The following is a 17,459-nucleotide window of genomic DNA, read 5'->3' as shown; positions in this document are numbered from 1 at the left end:
TATTTAAAGATTTCACACACTTTTTCGTAGTCCCTAAGCATGCCTTGAACCTAACAAACTCCACCAAAAATCAACCATTTCGATGTATAACATAAAATTAATGTAAAACTCCTCGTTAATCGATGTTCAGTCCTGATTTAGTGATAAGCTCTCAATTGTGGCTTCCGTTTAGTTTCTGGCTATCAGGATGCAGGACTGTAGATCGATGGGTGAATCCTGCCAGTGTCCACGTTGCCGATATGAAATGCGAATGCCCAGCCAACCGGCAAGTTGTGGCAACATGGGTGGCATGCCGCAGGGTGCACAACAGTCATGTAATCTAAGGGTTCAGGCTGAAGGATGCCAGAGAGCTTTCTGGCAGAATTCACCTGATCCTGTGCAAGTTTTTCAGAATTTCAATCAAGGAAATCCTCAAAAACTTCCACAGGAATGTCCTTCAAATTGGAACCAAAACTTCCGGTCATCTCAAAACTGTATCTATGGGCAGCAAGCTATGAGGCAAGTTCCCCAGAAAGCTTGCCAGCAGTGTTCCCAGCAATTTTCCCAGCAATTTTCCCAGGGATCACCCCAGCAGATGCCACAGCGATCTGTTAGGAAATGCTACTTTCGGCTTCCTTTACAAAGCTGTGGCCAGCAACCTCCTCCAAAAATGTTCCCCGGTGCTTTCGAGAACAATAATTGCTTTGAAAAAAATGTGAACAATAGAAGGTGCTGTTACTGTGTAACCCATGAAATGGGCGTCCAAACGGATGAGTTTGAGTGTGAGGTCAAGACGGATCAGGAAAGTTCTGGGGATGACGAGTCACAAAGAGATTCCAGTGCGTCCGAAGTCTTCGTCACAGAAGTGATCACAAAGGAGGCAGAGGTGACGCATCGTACCGGCCAAAAGGAGACTATAATCGAGAAATATGAGTCGGTAGCCCATATCCCTAACATCGAAGATCCGGCACGAAAGAAACAACCCAAGGAGAAGAATCAGGAAGATAATGCTTTAAGAGAAGAACCGAAAATGGCAGAAACTCCAGCCCGACTCATGCGCATATCAGAGTTGTATCCAATTGTGGAGTCCTTTATGGCGGAAGTCCCCGTATCCGGTTCTCAATCTGGCACAGAAGAGATGATCTACAACCAATATCAGACATACGAGCGCCACGCTGACGAGCCCGAAGGGAAGGCGACGGTGGAGGAGCTGGTTGAGCAGCCTAAATCCAAAGCGGACTCACCGATTTCCTCCATATCAAAGATGCGTACACCCAAGCCCCGCCTATCGAAGTCCCGATCGCCCATTTCCTCTTCACCCAAGCCTCCGAAGCCAGTTTCCAGTCCAAAGTCTGGCAACGATTCACCTAAAGAAGTCAGTGAATCCCCGAAGCCAGTTTCCAGTCCAAAGTCCGGCAACGATTCACCTAAGGAAGTCAGTGAACCCGCGAAGCCAGTTTCCAGTCCAAAATCCGGCAAGGATTTCTCTTCTCCAGAAGTCAGTGAACCAAACTCAAAAGAGAATGTTTCAGTGAAGGAGAAGGAGGAGAAAGACGATAATGTAAGGTAGGGCTTTCGGCGATTTAAGATAGCAACGGAGAATGAACTATAAAGAAAAGAGTTTTCCGTAAACTTATTTACTGTTTCAAGGAAAACCTATTACCTGTTCATTCTCTTACATTTATTTTCACAAATTTTATTCGGATCATGATATTCATTTTTTTCCAGTGAACCTTTTGTCATGTTAAGTAGTAACCCAACTACCGAAGAAGAAAATGAAGAAGAAATGGAAGAAGAGAAACCTACAATAGCTCGATCGAAAATTCCATCCGATGTGAGTACAGTTCACGTAAGGGTCACCAATAGACGGGTGGCTAGGAAGAAACGGCCCAATGCCAGGGAGTCGCCAACAAACGTGACGGGGATCTTCGAGAGTCGAGTTTCCCAGTTGCTTTTAAAGAAGAAACGTGAAAAACCGGAAGCGAAGAAACCAAAAATCCGAGCTCCACCCAAACTGGAAGTTAAGACAGGTTATCCTCCAAATGATTTGGTCTGCAGATTTGCCAATCCTCCAAAGTGCAGACCGGCCTGCAATATCATCCAATGTCCCTGTTCAGGGCCTAACTTTTGCGATCCGTGCTGTTCCTGTCCCTCCAGCACAAGACAGTGTGATCCCATTTACGGTTTTGGCAGTCAGTGTATCGGTTATTATTGTCATTGAGCAGGAAGGTGTCTGTATTTATCCATAACTATAAGCACATTAACAGAAAATCAATAAAATATTCTTAGCTAGGTAACAATATATAAAAATAAAGAGTCCCCAATTTACAAATTGGAAATTGAAAGCGTATTCCATACCATATTATTCTGAGGATTAAAAACCAACAAATTCTTTAGCCTAACCTGCATACATCTATACTCGTAGATGCTTTTGGCCATTTGAAACTTTATAGCCTGCGGAAAGCCTCTCTAAGGAAATTAGTTGCAGAGCCCTTTTACGAAATGACCAAAAGTGCAAATCCTGGTAGAATAATTTGCGGTCGACGAAGCCACAGATCGTTAATGAAGCACTCTCTGAAATGGATTTGGGTCCTGAATTGCAGCTTATGGTGTCTCTTGTCCGCTTGACTGCCACAGGCAGGGGCAATAATGATAATTGGGATTTTAACGACCGAATGATTATAATATTCAGTTTGCCAACTCAATTGCCTTCCTAAGATGTTCATTGGCCAAGTTGAAACTTCTGATAAGATAATTTCAATACTAGCAGATGAATGCAGACATTCGAATTTCCATATCGTCGTTATCAAGCAGGTGAGTCTCTGCTGTCTCTCATTCGGTTGGTTATTTCCTAAGTTTGTCATCGGGGGAAATTGAATATTTTATCTTACGGATATTAAGTGCCAGAGATGCAGCCACAGTTCTCAGGACACACTCTCTCTCTCTATCCGACTCAATGCTCGATAAAATGTTTGCCATTTAATTTTTATTTGACCCTTCGATTGGCTGGTTCAGGAATAATTTAGCCATTTGCGCCCAAGTAAACAAAACAAAATTCAACAACAAAACTCAGCATCATGGCGAAATCCCTTGCCTCGGCGAACGGATGTTCACTTTTGGCCACTAAAAGTTCCCATTTCTACCTCTGCCTCGGGGCCGTCATTTTATTTCGTTTCATGTTTTATTCACCACTTCCGCCGGAAATAGACATACGGTAGTGTGTGTGTGTGTGTGTGTGTGCGGCTGTTGGCCTAAGCATTTGTCTCGTTTGGCAAGCCGATGGATGGATGGCATAGATTTTTTTTTCCAGAGTAAACCTGACATTCGACGGGCCTGGGCCAACAAAGTAGAAACTGTTTTCGCAAACAAATCCCACATAAATGCTCAATTTATAACAGACCGGAAGTTAAACTTAATCAAGCGTACTTTTTGGCTTATTGTTTAGTTTCCTACTACCCAGCCCTCAACCTCCCCCCCATATCGTATTTACTTAACATATTTTATTGCGATACTTCTCTCTGTTTGGCTTTGCCTCTCTCTCTCTCTGTATTTTGCCGGGGATTACACGGGGATTTTGTGTGCCCAAATGCTCCGGAATATCATCTCCATCCGCCGTGTGTGCCCCGAAATCCTCGCATTTATTCATACTCCAACTCTATTGTCGCAGGTTGATTCCATTTCGTTCATTTCATATTTCGTTTGATAAATCTACGGCATCAAACATGGATGGGCGGGCATTTCTGTCTTCTGAATTAGTTAAAGCCTTCGTAGGCATCAAACTGAAACGGTTTTGCCGAGGATTTGCATACTCATCGAGGCAGCTGTACTTTTCAAAGGATTCATAACATTATTCATGTGTCCCTTTGTTTAATAATTGAATAAAGAACATTCAAGTTTTATGAAGTATATTTATAAATACTTTTTTTGCAATATTTTTGCATTCAACAATCACGGCAGTTTGAGTTTTTTAAGTTTCTAAAAGCCATGAAAGTTGCACCAAAACAATTCCACTTAACACCTGTTTTTGCATCAATGTTTACACTATTAACCCCTCAAATAATGACTAAAGGCTGTATAATCACCATTGTTGGCTTCCTTAATATTTAATAAGTAGCTTATTAGCATTATTGACATGAACAGGCACGCCCAAAATGTTTTGAGGCAACTGTACTTCTTGCAAATTTGCCAATTCCTTGTTTCCACTAATAATTCCTGAGTTGCCTCTGTAATAGACTTTCATTTAATTATCCCGAAAACATTTGCATATTTTGCAGGCGGCACTCTCGATTCGAAATCAATTGTTGAGCAATTAACCCGATGTAGAAGTCGGTGGGCGAGTGGGCCATTCGATACGCCAACTGGGCGTGTCTGCCTTGTCTCCCTGTTTTCCATTGTTTGTTTTCCTTCTCCCAGGCCGGAATAAATGAACGCCTGGGCAAACAAATGCGGGTGGGCGTAGGTGGGTCAAAAGGGCGAAGGCGGCTAAAGGTAAATGGAAGCTTCATGTGCTGGGCACTCTGCATTTGCTAATGCATTCGATAATTGCATGCTGCTGCATCAATGGCGGCACCTCTCCTGCGGGAATCCATCGAAGGACGTACAGTCTTGCTCCCGGTCTCGTGCGGATTGTATTCCCTTCTATGTCGGCTCAATTAGGATCTTATTGTTGTTTTGCCAACATGAGAATTGGCACTGAGAAAATGGCCACTATAGTCTTAACATTATCAAACCGAAATTAAGAAATTCTTTAGTTATAGACTCTTAACCTCTTTGCTTATCAGTATAAATAAATATCTGCTGTTCTGAAAAACCAGTTGGGAATTATAAGATCACAAAAGCCTTTTAGTTGATGTAACACTCAAGTTTTCCCCCGTGTAGCCTTACCGAATGCGGGGTTAATTGAAGTGGCCAGCGTCTATCATTCAATCCCCACTCCAGGCGTTCAATGCCAAGTGCTAACACACACATATGAGTTTCGTTCAGTTTGAATATTCCGGCTTCCTCTTTTGACAAAATTCTAACCAAATTAAACTATGGAATGATGAGGATACACCGGTTGCTGTTAAACAAGTGCTCCTGCTACGGTCATGTGCTGCAGCGATCGATGCGGGTCCCCAGGCGGACCAGAACCCCATTGAGGCATTATTTGAATGCTCCCCTCCAGGTGCGCAATAGCTTTCAGGGTCCTCGGAGGGATGTAACCCAGAAAAAAGGTAATCCCGTTAAGGCCCTGGGTATCGAGCTAGAGTTATTTATGACCAAAGATGAGCCCCACCAAGTATCTCTGCCCGTGATGATGTACTTCTACAGTCCGCTGAGTCGTCTTTACACCAAGCTTTCTCTGCTCCGGCTTAAGCTTATGTGGGATTGGGACTTCTCCGAGCGCAATTTTCTAGAGAATTCTTGTGAGGCGGCCGCCGTTTTCACGGACTTTGTAAGACGTCGCCGGAACCGCAATGTGGAGCGATGCAGTACGCCCATGGGCTTTCAGCAGGTGAAGAACGATCTGTTAGAGGATCCACTCGACTGGAGGCTCACTATGATGCGCTTCGAGAAGCATCACTTCCGGAGAGCCATTCCCCTGAAGGTTCAGCTGCTGTGGCACTACGATCATCGTTTCGCTTTCCTGGATGTAGTCTTTGTGGCTCTGCGGCGATCCAATGACTTCAAGTCGCCGGCGGAGCTCAATGAGATGACTCAGCTGTTGAAGAAGTACGTGGATCCCACGCAGTTAAGAGTGCCGCACCCCCTGATCTTCGCCGAGATCTTTATGCGCTTCCGGCGCGACTATTCCGTCAAACCCACGAGAATGGGCAATGTTCGGGGCAACAGTCGCTGCATGGGTCACTGGCTCATCTCCACGTACAAGGTGGTTCGCTTCGATATCCTCAATGATCATCCACTGTTCGATATTCCCCAGTTCGTCGAGTGGATGCCTCCGGTTATGCCCAGGATGGGCCGCAGCTTTGAATAACATGGGTTTAGCATTCAAGTCATAGTATTAAGTCATATACTTGGAGCAGATTCTTTGTGCTGTAATATTCTGGTATATGGTATTGTAAATTATTGGGTCAAAAAACCCTCAAAAAAAAAATCAAACAAAATTTAACACAAAATGTAATAAAAATTATGATCAGATTATCATAAATACAAATAATGTAATGGGAAACATACATCTTTTTATATTGAGAACCCTCGGCTAAAGGCAGTGTTTATTTTTGGATATCCTTTGCTTTTTTAAATTAATATAAATTGATATAACAACGTGACACGATGATTTTATTTGAATGTAACGGCCGTTGTATGTCTCTCGATCCTAGTAATTTCACAGTTCGATCTCTCATGTTATGCTCATACGAGTACGAACAGAGTATTTTAACGAGATGTAAAGGGTAAGTGTACAAGGTTGTATTGCTGTACATGGTCCCTTGACAAAGTGAGAGTAAGTGCGATGACTATAGTGATGCAGGCGAATTGCGTAGCTGCTACTCGTCACAAAAAATTAAGAGAGAGCAAATTAACGGGGAGCAAACTCAACAGAACACGTTTCTATTTCTACAAAGAGACTAATGAACCCTAGCATCAAAACCGACGGGTGAAAACCCCGATTCTTTATATACATATATATATATATACATATATCTGCAAATTAACTTATAAATCTAATAGGAACATGATTTAATTTCCCCAGAATTTACAACTTAGTTGCATGTAGAAAAACCTGATAACGAACCTGCCACATTTTCCCACACAAAAATTGTCATAAATTTGTAATTAGCATTTGTCCCCCTGTCGTTGGCAAGATTCATGGGCCAAGTAATGCCGACATTGCCATATTTCTCACTCGGGAAATCTTCTAGAAGAGGAAAGGCGAGCTGCACAAAGGGAGTTGCTACAGGTGCAACTCACTCACCTGGTCGCTTATCGGAACACGTTCCACTGCAAGCCTGTCAATAAGTTGAATTTAGTATGCGCGTGAGTCCAAAAACCACAGATTGCAGGTTGCATCTAGGGATGGGTGGGAAAACTTGAGGCAATGGGTGTTGGGGTGGGTACTGGGAAAATGGCTTGGAAAACCCTCATTCTTCTCTGTGGTAATCTTAGAGTCCGACTTGGCGCGATATACTCCGACACTTTGCGGGTGCGGCTTCTGTTGGTGCCACTTCGCCACTTGCCACTTGCCACTTGCCACTTTTCACTTTCCCGCTGCACTCAAATTTAAAGCGTGCAATTTTATGCTTTTAATTTTCCGCTCAATAAAATCCTGTGGCTTTGGCTCGCGCAAATTACACTGTTGGGAGCCATTGCCATCCCTTTATTTTGGCCCTTTCATCATTACGATGCAATAATGAATTTCTGCAACATTTGCTGCAAGGTTATTGTCCCTTAATCAAAAGTGTTGGTATTCCTTGGCAAATCCCTTGGCGAGCATTCAGCTGAAGTAAATCCGTTTTTAATGGTTTTCAAATTTTTGTAGATTAACTTTAACTAACATAATCTTACGTTCATGGATAATAAACATATATATGGATTACATAAAATATATATTCACTATTACCTTTACCCGTCTAGCCAGTAAAACCTTCACTGAGGACCTTTTAGCTTGAAGACTTGAAATTATTTCCGAAATTGCTCTGTCACGTTGGCGACGAAAAACAAAGGCACCAACAAACATAGTTAAAAAAGTTTCACAAGGCGAACCAAACTTGGCCAGGATAGGAAGGCCACGACCAAAAGGACACCCTACCAACGAAAGTAGAAGAGCAAGGACTTAAACTCCTTGACCAACCGGATATACCATTAGGATCCCATGCCCTACATAGGACACTGACTACTTGGTGGAACGGATGGCTTGGCACATACTTCAGCTGCAATTGGAGTAAAGCTGCTCACCCGAGGAGCACTTGCTGGGAGCAATGACAATTTTGTTTTCCAACTCGGGACACTGACCGTAATGGGCAACAAAACAAATGACGGTGCCATTGACAGGACAGTTAAAAAAGGAGCCACAAGGAGATGGGAACTACTATATCCTGCAATGACAATGACTTTTTAAATTGTTTCATGAATGTGTCAGTTTTGGTCAGAAAGTTTACCAGCAGCGCAGCGCAGATGCAGGAAAATAAATGGGAAAGATTCCGCCAGAGGGAAAGAGATAGAGAAAATGAAAAAAAAAAGAGAAGGGTATACAACGATCCACTTGGTTAACATCATCATTATCGTGAGCATGACGATTACACGATATCGCTACGTGATAATGAGCATGAACAGGCGAAATCAGACTTTATGACTTCATTTGCCACCCACACACAGAACCCAATTTTCCAACCACCCACTCATACACTCGTTGTCTCTATGTATGTGTATGTGTACAAGCGACTCAAATTGCAGGTGTGGCAACCACACCGCAGACTCTCAGTTGCAACACCTGCGACTTCAAGCGAAAACCCACCAAAGCTTTGCAAAGGTGTCATCCACTTGGCATTTTTCTAGCTAGATTTTGTTTTTAAATATGATATAAAAATGTATCTAATTCTAATTATAAGGCACGGCAGGGTTAATGATTGCCACAAATGAAAAGTGTGCTCAAAAAAATATACATAAGAAATGGATTAAGTTGAATAATTAAAGGCAATTACAGTGCAATTAAACATTTGTATACCGATAATGTGTGCTTATCGAACCAGTTCAGTTCGATTTTCTGTAATATCGTAATTAAATACCGAAAAGTATATCTGATGAGAAGCTAAATAGTATTAATGCAGAACATAATTTATGAAAAACAGACGTCTTTTCTAAAAATGTTATAAAAACATATTAATAAAATATAAAGTACCAAAAGCTAAATGTTTACTTAAAGTTAATAATAATAAATAATAAATAATAATAAAAATAATAAAAAATATGTCTTGGCATTCTATCTTCTTTAGCTAGAAATATAAAAGTAGTAACCAGCAGATTGCATCACTGGTCATCAGTATGTCGTGTCAGTTAACGGGACCCTGGGCTAAAGTGCATTTGATGCTGCCACCCGACAAACAAACCACCGCCCATCAGGAGGAGTGGGCGGCGTCCAAACATCGACATGCCGACACCGTAGCAGACACAATTAAATAGACATTCGCCGGCTTTGATAGCGCCATTTGGAAGAACGGTGTTTCAGGTGTTCCAGGTGCTACGGATGGGTGGATGGCAAAAGGTTTCCAAGTGGGTGGTGGTTGGGCTGGTGGATTTGTTTGGGGGAAACCCAGTTGTGTGTGCGCCAATGAAGAGAGCAACGAAACTTTATGCATGACATTCCAGTGCAGTCAACTCGCTAAATCAAATTGTTGCCTTATCCCGCGAAATCTGCAGCAATTTTTCATGGTTTCTTGCGGAAATTTCATTTGGAAAACTAATTCACATGCCTGGCTTTCTTCTAAGAGAACCCAAACATGCAACTCAACTCAAATTCAAATTGATAAAGCACATTGAAATGAGAGAAGTAAACAATTTGGCATGCAAATTGGGGAAACATGCACTCCATGGCTGACTGCACTGCGAGGGCAGTTCCCATTTATTATGGATAACAATGTGATATATTAATGAGATAATGGAAATTTAAGCCAAGCAACAATCAGCATATGTGATTTATTCTCATTGACTTCTATTTATCGACTTAGCTTAAGCTTTATGAGAATTTACCAGTTATATAATCAATTTTTAAAACTTTTTTGGTAACTTTGCACTTAAGGAAATCATAGGATTATCCAAGAATTAGAAATCCGAAAACATTGTTTTTGTAATGGTTTTTTGTACTAAATCGGTTTATTATGTGAGTTAAACTCACACCTTTTCATTTTTAAATCATTAACACCTCACTAAGTAAGTGACTAAGATGTATTTAAAAGCCTAAAACCAAAGTTATCGAGTGAAAACTTTATTATTACCCACCGTCACCAATGGCTTTTTTCCACATACGCATGCAGTGAAGTAAGGGTACTTGCATTTTCCGAGGACCATTTTCCAAAAGGGAATATCTCCCGGTTACTCTCCCACCCCCAACACTTTTCACATTAATGCGTATGCATAAAACTTTTGCAGCACATGACTGGGGATAAGTATGGAAAATATTTAAAAGAAAAGTTTCGACTTGGAAAAACACTTGAACAGCTGACGACGACGACGACGACGGCGATGACTACATTGGGGAGAGAAAAGCTGGCGCCAGACTCTCGAGCAAATAATTTCAAATTTCCCGCTAAAAACTCAGCAAACATTTCACATATTTTTTAGTGTTCTATATATATGTATATTTAAGACTGCAACTGGTTTGAAACATTTTTAATGAGCACTTGAACGGCTGCTGCCGAGGGGGGAGGGTGGCAAGAAAATTATTTTACTTTACCCCAGTTGCTGATGAAAAATTACTTTCATTTTAATTAGGAGCTGCATCAAAGAGCAAAGCACAAGAGAGTGTGTGCGAAAAGACGAAAAATTAAATTAAAAACACTTTTGTGCATTTAAGCAAATAAAGAGAGCGCGTCACACATATGCTGGGGAAAATCCCCCACCCATCCAAGTGGGTGGTGTTATGTGGGATTTTCCCCTTCTCTCAGTGTGGGGTACACACTGTTTTTCCTTGTACGTGCCGAGCGGAGTTTTATTTTTTAATTAAGCTGTTTACATTTAGTCGTAATGTCCTTGCAGCGTCCCTTTATGGCAAGCGCGGTTTTTGTCGCCTTACCTGGCCAACCGTCACCCGCATTTCCACCCATCCCCTCATGCACTTTCACCCACAATTGCAGTGGCCGCACCTTTGTGGGTCAAGTGAGCAGCCAAGTTCTTGCAGCTGTCGGCGGCACAATTAAAAATGTGCAAACTTGCATTATTAAAATAAAGAATTTCATTTCGCCTGACACTTTCCTAAGCGGTTTTCACTGCCCCCTCCTTACCCGAAAAAAAACGAGAGACAAGAAAATGTGCGAAAAACCTCGAAAAACAGTGCTGGAAAATTGCTTTAAACAGCTGTTTACCCTGCCAGAAAAATGGCAATCATTTTGTCAAATTCTCAAACCTTCCAGGCAATCTCCGCACAATTTGATTAATGCCTGGAGGGCAAAATGCTGACCTAATTGCAGGCTAAATGTTGCACATCCTTTGGCAAATGGGCAACAACAAATATTAATTAAATTGAGCGGGTAAAGTCAATTAATTGCCACGTTTTTGGTTAATTAAAGTCATTGAAATATTTACATGTGTGTGTGAGTGTGTTTGTGTGTTAAAACATCGACCTATCGGCATGACATACGCAATTCAATTAATTAAAATGTTTTACCTCTGCAGGCACTTCGTGTTATTTTTTTTGCTTCTCCACGTTAATTGGCCTCAGGTGCGACAGTTGGTAATTAAAGCAGAAGCAAAAAGTTTGCAATGTTACAAAAAATACTCAATTATGTAATAGCAAATATCGATAACACGTTGCCTTGGCAATTTATCGACAGGCAACATTGTAAGAGAAAGAAATTGCGGGCTCTGCTGAATACTTCATCCCCTCTAAGCTGGTTCTAGTTATATGCTACAAAGGTGAGTTAACTATGTCTTAAGACTTCATCGCCTTCTCTGAACTGGATCTTTATAATAGAAGAGGTGAGTTGCCATATCATCACGTCGATAAAATCAACCTGGAATGCGATTTTTCTCCTGATTGACAATAAGACCATCCGTTTCCCCTATTATCTTCATTTAATGGCAAAGAAGAGGCTCCTTGGTTACCCCAGTTTCCCCATTGATTGCCTCGTTGATTGAGGAAGATATCAATGCTTTGACTGAATCGTATGGCATTCCAGGAGCAGCTGGGTCCTCTGCTACAATGCTTCCTCCCGAACGGACAGAAAATGTGGCAAAAAGCCTTGGCCCAAAACGCGAAAACGTGCAAACAAAGTGGCAGCCACATTAGCAGCTCTTCTGGTCATTACCACTTTTCGTTGTTTTCCACGGAGATGGACGCGTGCCTGTTTGTTGGTCAACAACAATCAAAGTGCATTTCCCATTGTTTGACGGCGTGAAAGCAAAGGAAGGGGAATTGGTGGAGGGGGACGAACCGAAAGTGGTAATGCACCGTCACGTACGATGAGATTCAAAGTCAATGACCCAGTGTTGCCAGAGTTGCCAAAATGCTCCATCTAGGTGGTAGAAATGTTGCTATTAACTAAGAAATGAAAAGGTATTTTGCAACGATCTGTGAATAATTAAAATAATTCATTAAATCTTAAGACCTATCTAATAAATTTATCTAATAATATCTTTCAGATTATGAAAACCGATCTATTCAACTTGGAACTGCAGGTGGAAGAAATACTATCAGTTTTCAAGAATGAAAACGGCAGTACGATGTTCAACATCAAGTTCAAGGACCACCCAGACGTGCAACAGATCGAAGCCAGCGTGGTCAACGTGCACATTCCTCAATTGGTTATCCAGTTCTATGTGGAAAGACTAACCTTCGATACCAATGCCACTAACACAAAAAGTGCCCAAAAAAGAAGATCTGTTGGGGGGCAGAATGATTATTAATTAAATTCAATTAAAACGACACTCGAAACGATGTGTTGGGGTCCTTATCGACGGGGCAGAGTTTTCTTTTCGCGCCTTGCCCCTCAAATCGATCATGAAAATTTACGAGACTGCCGGCCATAAAAGCCAAGCAGGGAAAACTAATTAGGCAGATATCAAATTCGGATTAATGGCTCTCAAAGTACCATAAAATCTTGGGGCGCAACAATTAGGATGGGGAATTTGATGTCTATCTCCGGATATGTGCGAGTCGCCAATTGCCTTGGAATGCTGGCAAATATGTGTTGTGTCAACCATAAAAGCCAACTCGACAGCAGCCTTCGGCTTTTCTTTGGCCATGAAAACCAATGCAAAGTCGTTAAAACCTACAAGAACTTCTTGCTCCTCCTCTCAAGATGTCGATTCCTCGGACGAGATGATGGAAAAGTTTTTTTTGAGTTGTTCTGGCGAGTTTGTTTTATGGCCGCACTTGGGGAATTACTTTCCATTTAAAAAATTTTAATCTCGCTCATAAATAAGCTACCGCCTTGCATTGCATTTGGGCCCTCGTGTGATTGGCCCAGCTAATGGACTCTGCTCTACTTTGGGCCAAAAGTTTTTAATTTAATGTATCATCGTAAAAATTGTATACTTTGTTATAGAGATGGCGGTGAGGCTGTAAAAATAGTTTACCCCCTCTCCCTCTCTCTTTCTCTGATTTTTGCCCGACTTTGATTCCGGCGGATTGCCGAGCTGTCAGACCAACTTGACCTAATAAGGAACTCGCGCGAAAAAGTTCTTCAGCCACAGTTTTCAACTTGGCTTTCATTTGCATGGTGCACAGGGAAAATAATACTTAATTTAAAAAACGTTTAGTTTAGAAACAGATTTTAAAGATAAATAATAATAAAAACTTTTATATGTACAAAAGGCTAAATTGCTTTAAAAACCAAAAATAGATTTTAAAAAGTAGCTCTATATTAGGAGGCTTTTCTTCTTTTTTGGATATATATGCAAAATGTGTTATAAAAATCCTGCAATCTTGATTATTTTTCAAATATTTGGCATAAATATATAAAATTTTATTGTAGATTTTTTGGGGAAAGTGTGATCCCGCAAATGGATTCAACAAGCTAATTCGTTTTACGGGCATTTTTCAATTAAAATAAATTAAATGCGAATGTCAAAACTGTTTTCGGGGAATCCCCCGACCCGCTCTTTTTCGCTCCCTCAATTAGACGCTCTGTCATATTTGGCGCACGGCTTTGACAGGTCCGCGGGACAGATAATGAACTACAAATTGGACGTTGGTGGTTGGGTGGCTCAGTGGTTCAACGGGGTGGGTGGTTTTCGTGGTATATGATGGCCCATTCATCGCGTTGCATGAGAAAGTTTTCCGAAATTCCGGGACCAAGTCTTGTTGGACGCCTTAAGCAAGCTTAAAAGTTGCTGGCAACAAAGTTGCGGGGCTGAGTTGGGCCCGGACAATAAGCAGTAAAACAACGGATTTGAAGGATTTTAAAACAATAATGCTAAGCGGCAAAAGTAAATAAAACGAAAGTGAAATAAAATATTCCTTGCCAAAAGTCTCTAAAACGGTTTTTGCTTACGTGCCTTTATTTTATTTTAACAATCCTCAAAAGAGTTTTGTTTTTGTAATTCGAGAGCTTAACAAGAGGAAACGCTATAGTCGAGTGCCGCGACTTTAAGATACCCGTTACCGTTTTACAAAATTTTAAAATATTATTTTGCTAGTGCAAATTCACGAGGCGCCACCTATTGTCAGAGGAAGTATGTTGAGTATCCTTATTGTGACGTCACTGCCCATGTGAGGCCTTATAACCTTAAATTCTTTATAAATAGCGAAATAATGTTCCGATTTGAAAAATCTTTGGCAAATCGATAGATATTAACAGAAATAAGTTATACAAAGTCAATCGAAGGCATTCATAATAATAGTATAGACGCCACAGTTTTCCGCGGTTTGTGGGCGTTAGAGTGGGCGTGGCCAGATGCAACTTCGTGGAAAGTTTCAGAAGCATCTCTTAAATACGTGTTCCTAATCAAAGTTTTGTAGGTTTTATAGTTTTTGAGGTTTTTGCATTTTTGGTTTTTCGGGTTTTGTGGGCGTTAGAGTGGGCCTTGCTTGATCGGAAAAAAACAATTCGCATTGGGAGCATCATAGAAACCTACATGCTTAATCCGAACTTTTTATCTCTTATAGTTACCGAGATATCAGCCTTTCTAGAAAATCCGAAAACCGTCTTTTGAGCCTTGTGGGCGGATACGTGGGTGTGGCCGGATAGTAGTACCACTATAAGATGCGCTGCCATCTAAAGATTATACTTTTTGAATTTCAACTTTCTAACTGCAATAGTTCCTGAGATTTCAGCAATTTTAGCTTATAGCGATTTGTGGGCGTTAGAGTGGGCGTGGCAGGATGCTGTAATAAACTTGCGCTGTCCCGGGACCTCAAGAATCTTCATGCTTAATCTCAACTTTGTATCTGCTATAGTTCCTGAGATCTCAGCGTTCATACGGACGGACGGACGGACAGACGGACATGGCTCAATCGACTTCGCTATTGATCCTGATCAAGAATATATATACTTTATAGGGTCACAAACGCTTCCTTCTATCTGTTACATACTTTTCAACGAATCTAGTATACCCTTTTACTCTACGAGTAACGGGTATAAAAATCAATATTTATAAAGTTATATCTCATATCAAAAATAATTCGTTTATACTTAATTCGCATTTAATTAATATAATATAATATTATAATAGACATTTTTAGTCTCCGATTTATATCTAAATTTCCTCAGTAGGCAGGCCTAATCATGGGCTTTCCCTCCATGGCATTCAGGATATTATTGGCAGCTAGCAAACTCATCTCAATGGTTGTCTTCATCGTCTGAGTGCCCATATGGGGAAGGATAACTGTAGAAAACATAAATTATATATATTTAAGCCTTTAAATTGCCTTTATAGGGTCGCAAACGCTTCCTTCTATCTGTTACATACTTTTCAACGAATCTAGTATACCCTTTTACTCTACGAATAACGGGTATAAATATACGGATTAGCATCCAAGTATGCTGTTATCGATAGGTAGCTTATATAGAACAATTCGACGCTGGCAAATCGCCACGGACGGTGGCTTAGTGGATTAAGCGAATCCCCAAGAATCCAGCGGCATAGGATCGAGTTCCCCCAGAAAGATCCAACACACACACATAAAAATATATCGTAAGAATCCAAGTAGGCTGTTATCGATAGGTAGCCTAGGGGGTTAAGGTGAATCCCCCAAGTATCCGACGACGTGGGATCGAGTCCCCCAGAGAGATCAAACACACACACATAAAAATATATCGAAAGAATCCAAGTAGGCTGTTATCGATAGATAGCCTAGGGGGTTAAGGTGAATCCCCAAATATCCGACGACATGGGTTCGAGTCCCCCAGAAAGATCAAACACACACACATAAAAATATATCGAAAGAATCCAAGTAGGCTGTTATCGATAGATAGCCTAGGGGGTTAAGGTGAATCCCCAAGTATCCGACGACATGGGATCGAGTCCCCCAGAAAGATCAAACACACACACATAAAAATATATCGAAAGAATCCAAGTAGGCTGTTATCGATAGATAGCCTAGGGGGTTAAGGTGAATCCCCAAATATCCGACGACATGGGTTCGAGTCCCCCAGAAAGATCAAACACACACACATAAAAATATATCGAAAGAATCCAAGTAGGCTGTTATCGATGGGTAGCCTAGGGGGTTAAGGTGAATCCCCCAAGTATCCGACGACGTGGGATCGAGTCCCCCAGAAAGATCAAACACACACACATAAAAATATATCGAAAGAATCCAAGTAGGCTGTTATCGATAGATAGCCTAGGGGGTTAAGGTGAATCCCCAAATATCCGACGACATGGGTTCGAGTCCCCCAGAAAGATCAAACACACACACATAAAAATATAACGAAAGAATCCAAGTAGGCTGTTATCGATAGATAGCCTAGGGGGTTAAGGTGAATCCCCAAATATCCGACGACATGGGTTCGAGTCCCCCAGAAAGATCACAGATAAAAAAAATATACGGATTATCATCCAAGTAGGCTGTTATCGATAGGTAGCTTATATAGATCAATTCGACGCTGACAAATCGCCACGGACGGTGGCTCAGGGGGTTAAGGTGAACCCGAAGTATTCCGCCGGCATGGGTTCGAGTCCCCCCAGAAAGATCAAGCAACACACACATAAAAATATACGGATAAAGCATCAAAGTAGGCCGTTATCGATAGAATGATTCAACACTGGCAAATCGCCACGGAAGCGGGTGCGCAAGCTAAGCTGCATACAAATCCAAGTAGGCTGTTATCGATAGGTAGCTTATATAGATCAATTCGACGCTGACAAATCGCCACGGACGGTGGCTCAGGGGGTTAAGGTGAACCCGAAGTATTCCGCCGGCATGGGTTCGAGTCCCCCCCAGAAAGATCAAGCAACACACACATAAAAATATACGGATAAAGCATCAAAGTAGGCCGTTATCGATAGAATGATTCAACACTGGCAAATCGCCACGGAAGCGGGTGCGCAAGCTAAGCTGCATACAAATCCAAGTAGGCTGTTATCGATAGGTAGCTTATATAGATCAATTCGACGCTGACAAATCGCCACGGACGGTGGCTCAGGGGGTTAAGGTGAACCCGAAGTATTCCGCCGGCATGGGTTCGAGTCCCCCCAGAAAGATCCAGCAACACACACATAAAAATATACGGATAAAGCATCAAAGTAGGCCGTTATCGATAGAATGATTCAACACTGGCAAATCGCCACGGAAGCGGGTGCGCAAGCTAAGCTGCATACAAATCCAAGTAGGCTGTTATCGATAGGTAGCTTATATAGATCAATTCGACGCTGACAAATCGCCA

At 41.6% G+C, this 17,459-nt stretch overlaps 3 protein-coding genes across 4 annotated transcripts; all 3 read left to right on the top strand.

Moving 5' to 3' along the window:
• The first annotated feature begins 603 nt into the window (after positions 1-603).
• On the top strand, positions 604-2,279 carry LOC108112335 (neurofilament heavy polypeptide). Of its 2 annotated transcripts, none has more exons than XM_017222165.2 (2): positions 604-1,545; positions 1,732-2,279. In XM_017222165.2, the coding sequence occupies exons 1-2, from the start codon at positions 650-652 to the stop codon at positions 2,198-2,200; spliced, it is 1,365 nt and encodes a 454-aa protein (XP_017077654.2). In that variant the 5' UTR covers positions 604-649; the 3' UTR covers positions 2,201-2,279. The 2 variants fall into 2 exon arrangements, with proteins under 2 accessions (XP_017077654.2, XP_017077653.2); XM_017222164.2 differs by having other exon boundaries at positions 1,708-2,279.
• A 2,647-nt stretch (positions 2,280-4,926) lies between these two features.
• LOC108112332 lies at positions 4,927-6,141 on the top strand. The gene has a single exon (XM_017222160.2). It carries the CDS (start codon positions 5,018-5,020, stop codon positions 5,951-5,953), a length of 936 nt encoding a protein of 311 aa, XP_017077649.1. The 5' UTR covers positions 4,927-5,017; the 3' UTR covers positions 5,954-6,141.
• A 4,515-nt stretch (positions 6,142-10,656) lies between these two features.
• LOC108112150 lies at positions 10,657-12,585 on the top strand. Its single transcript, XM_041819751.1, has 2 exons — positions 10,657-10,788; positions 12,271-12,585. The coding sequence occupies exons 1-2, from the start codon at positions 10,657-10,659 to the stop codon at positions 12,532-12,534; spliced, it is 396 nt and encodes a 131-aa protein (XP_041675685.1). The 3' UTR covers positions 12,535-12,585.
• Positions 12,586-17,459: the final 4,874 nt, after the last annotated feature.

The sequence above is a fragment of the Drosophila eugracilis genome, unplaced genomic scaffold (genome assembly GCF_018153835.1).
Source record: "Drosophila eugracilis isolate 14026-0451.02 unplaced genomic scaffold, ASM1815383v1 contig_90, whole genome shotgun sequence".
NCBI lineage: Eukaryota > Metazoa > Arthropoda > Insecta > Diptera > Drosophilidae > Drosophila > Drosophila eugracilis.
This window is presented reverse-complemented; position numbering and strand designations above follow the sequence as displayed.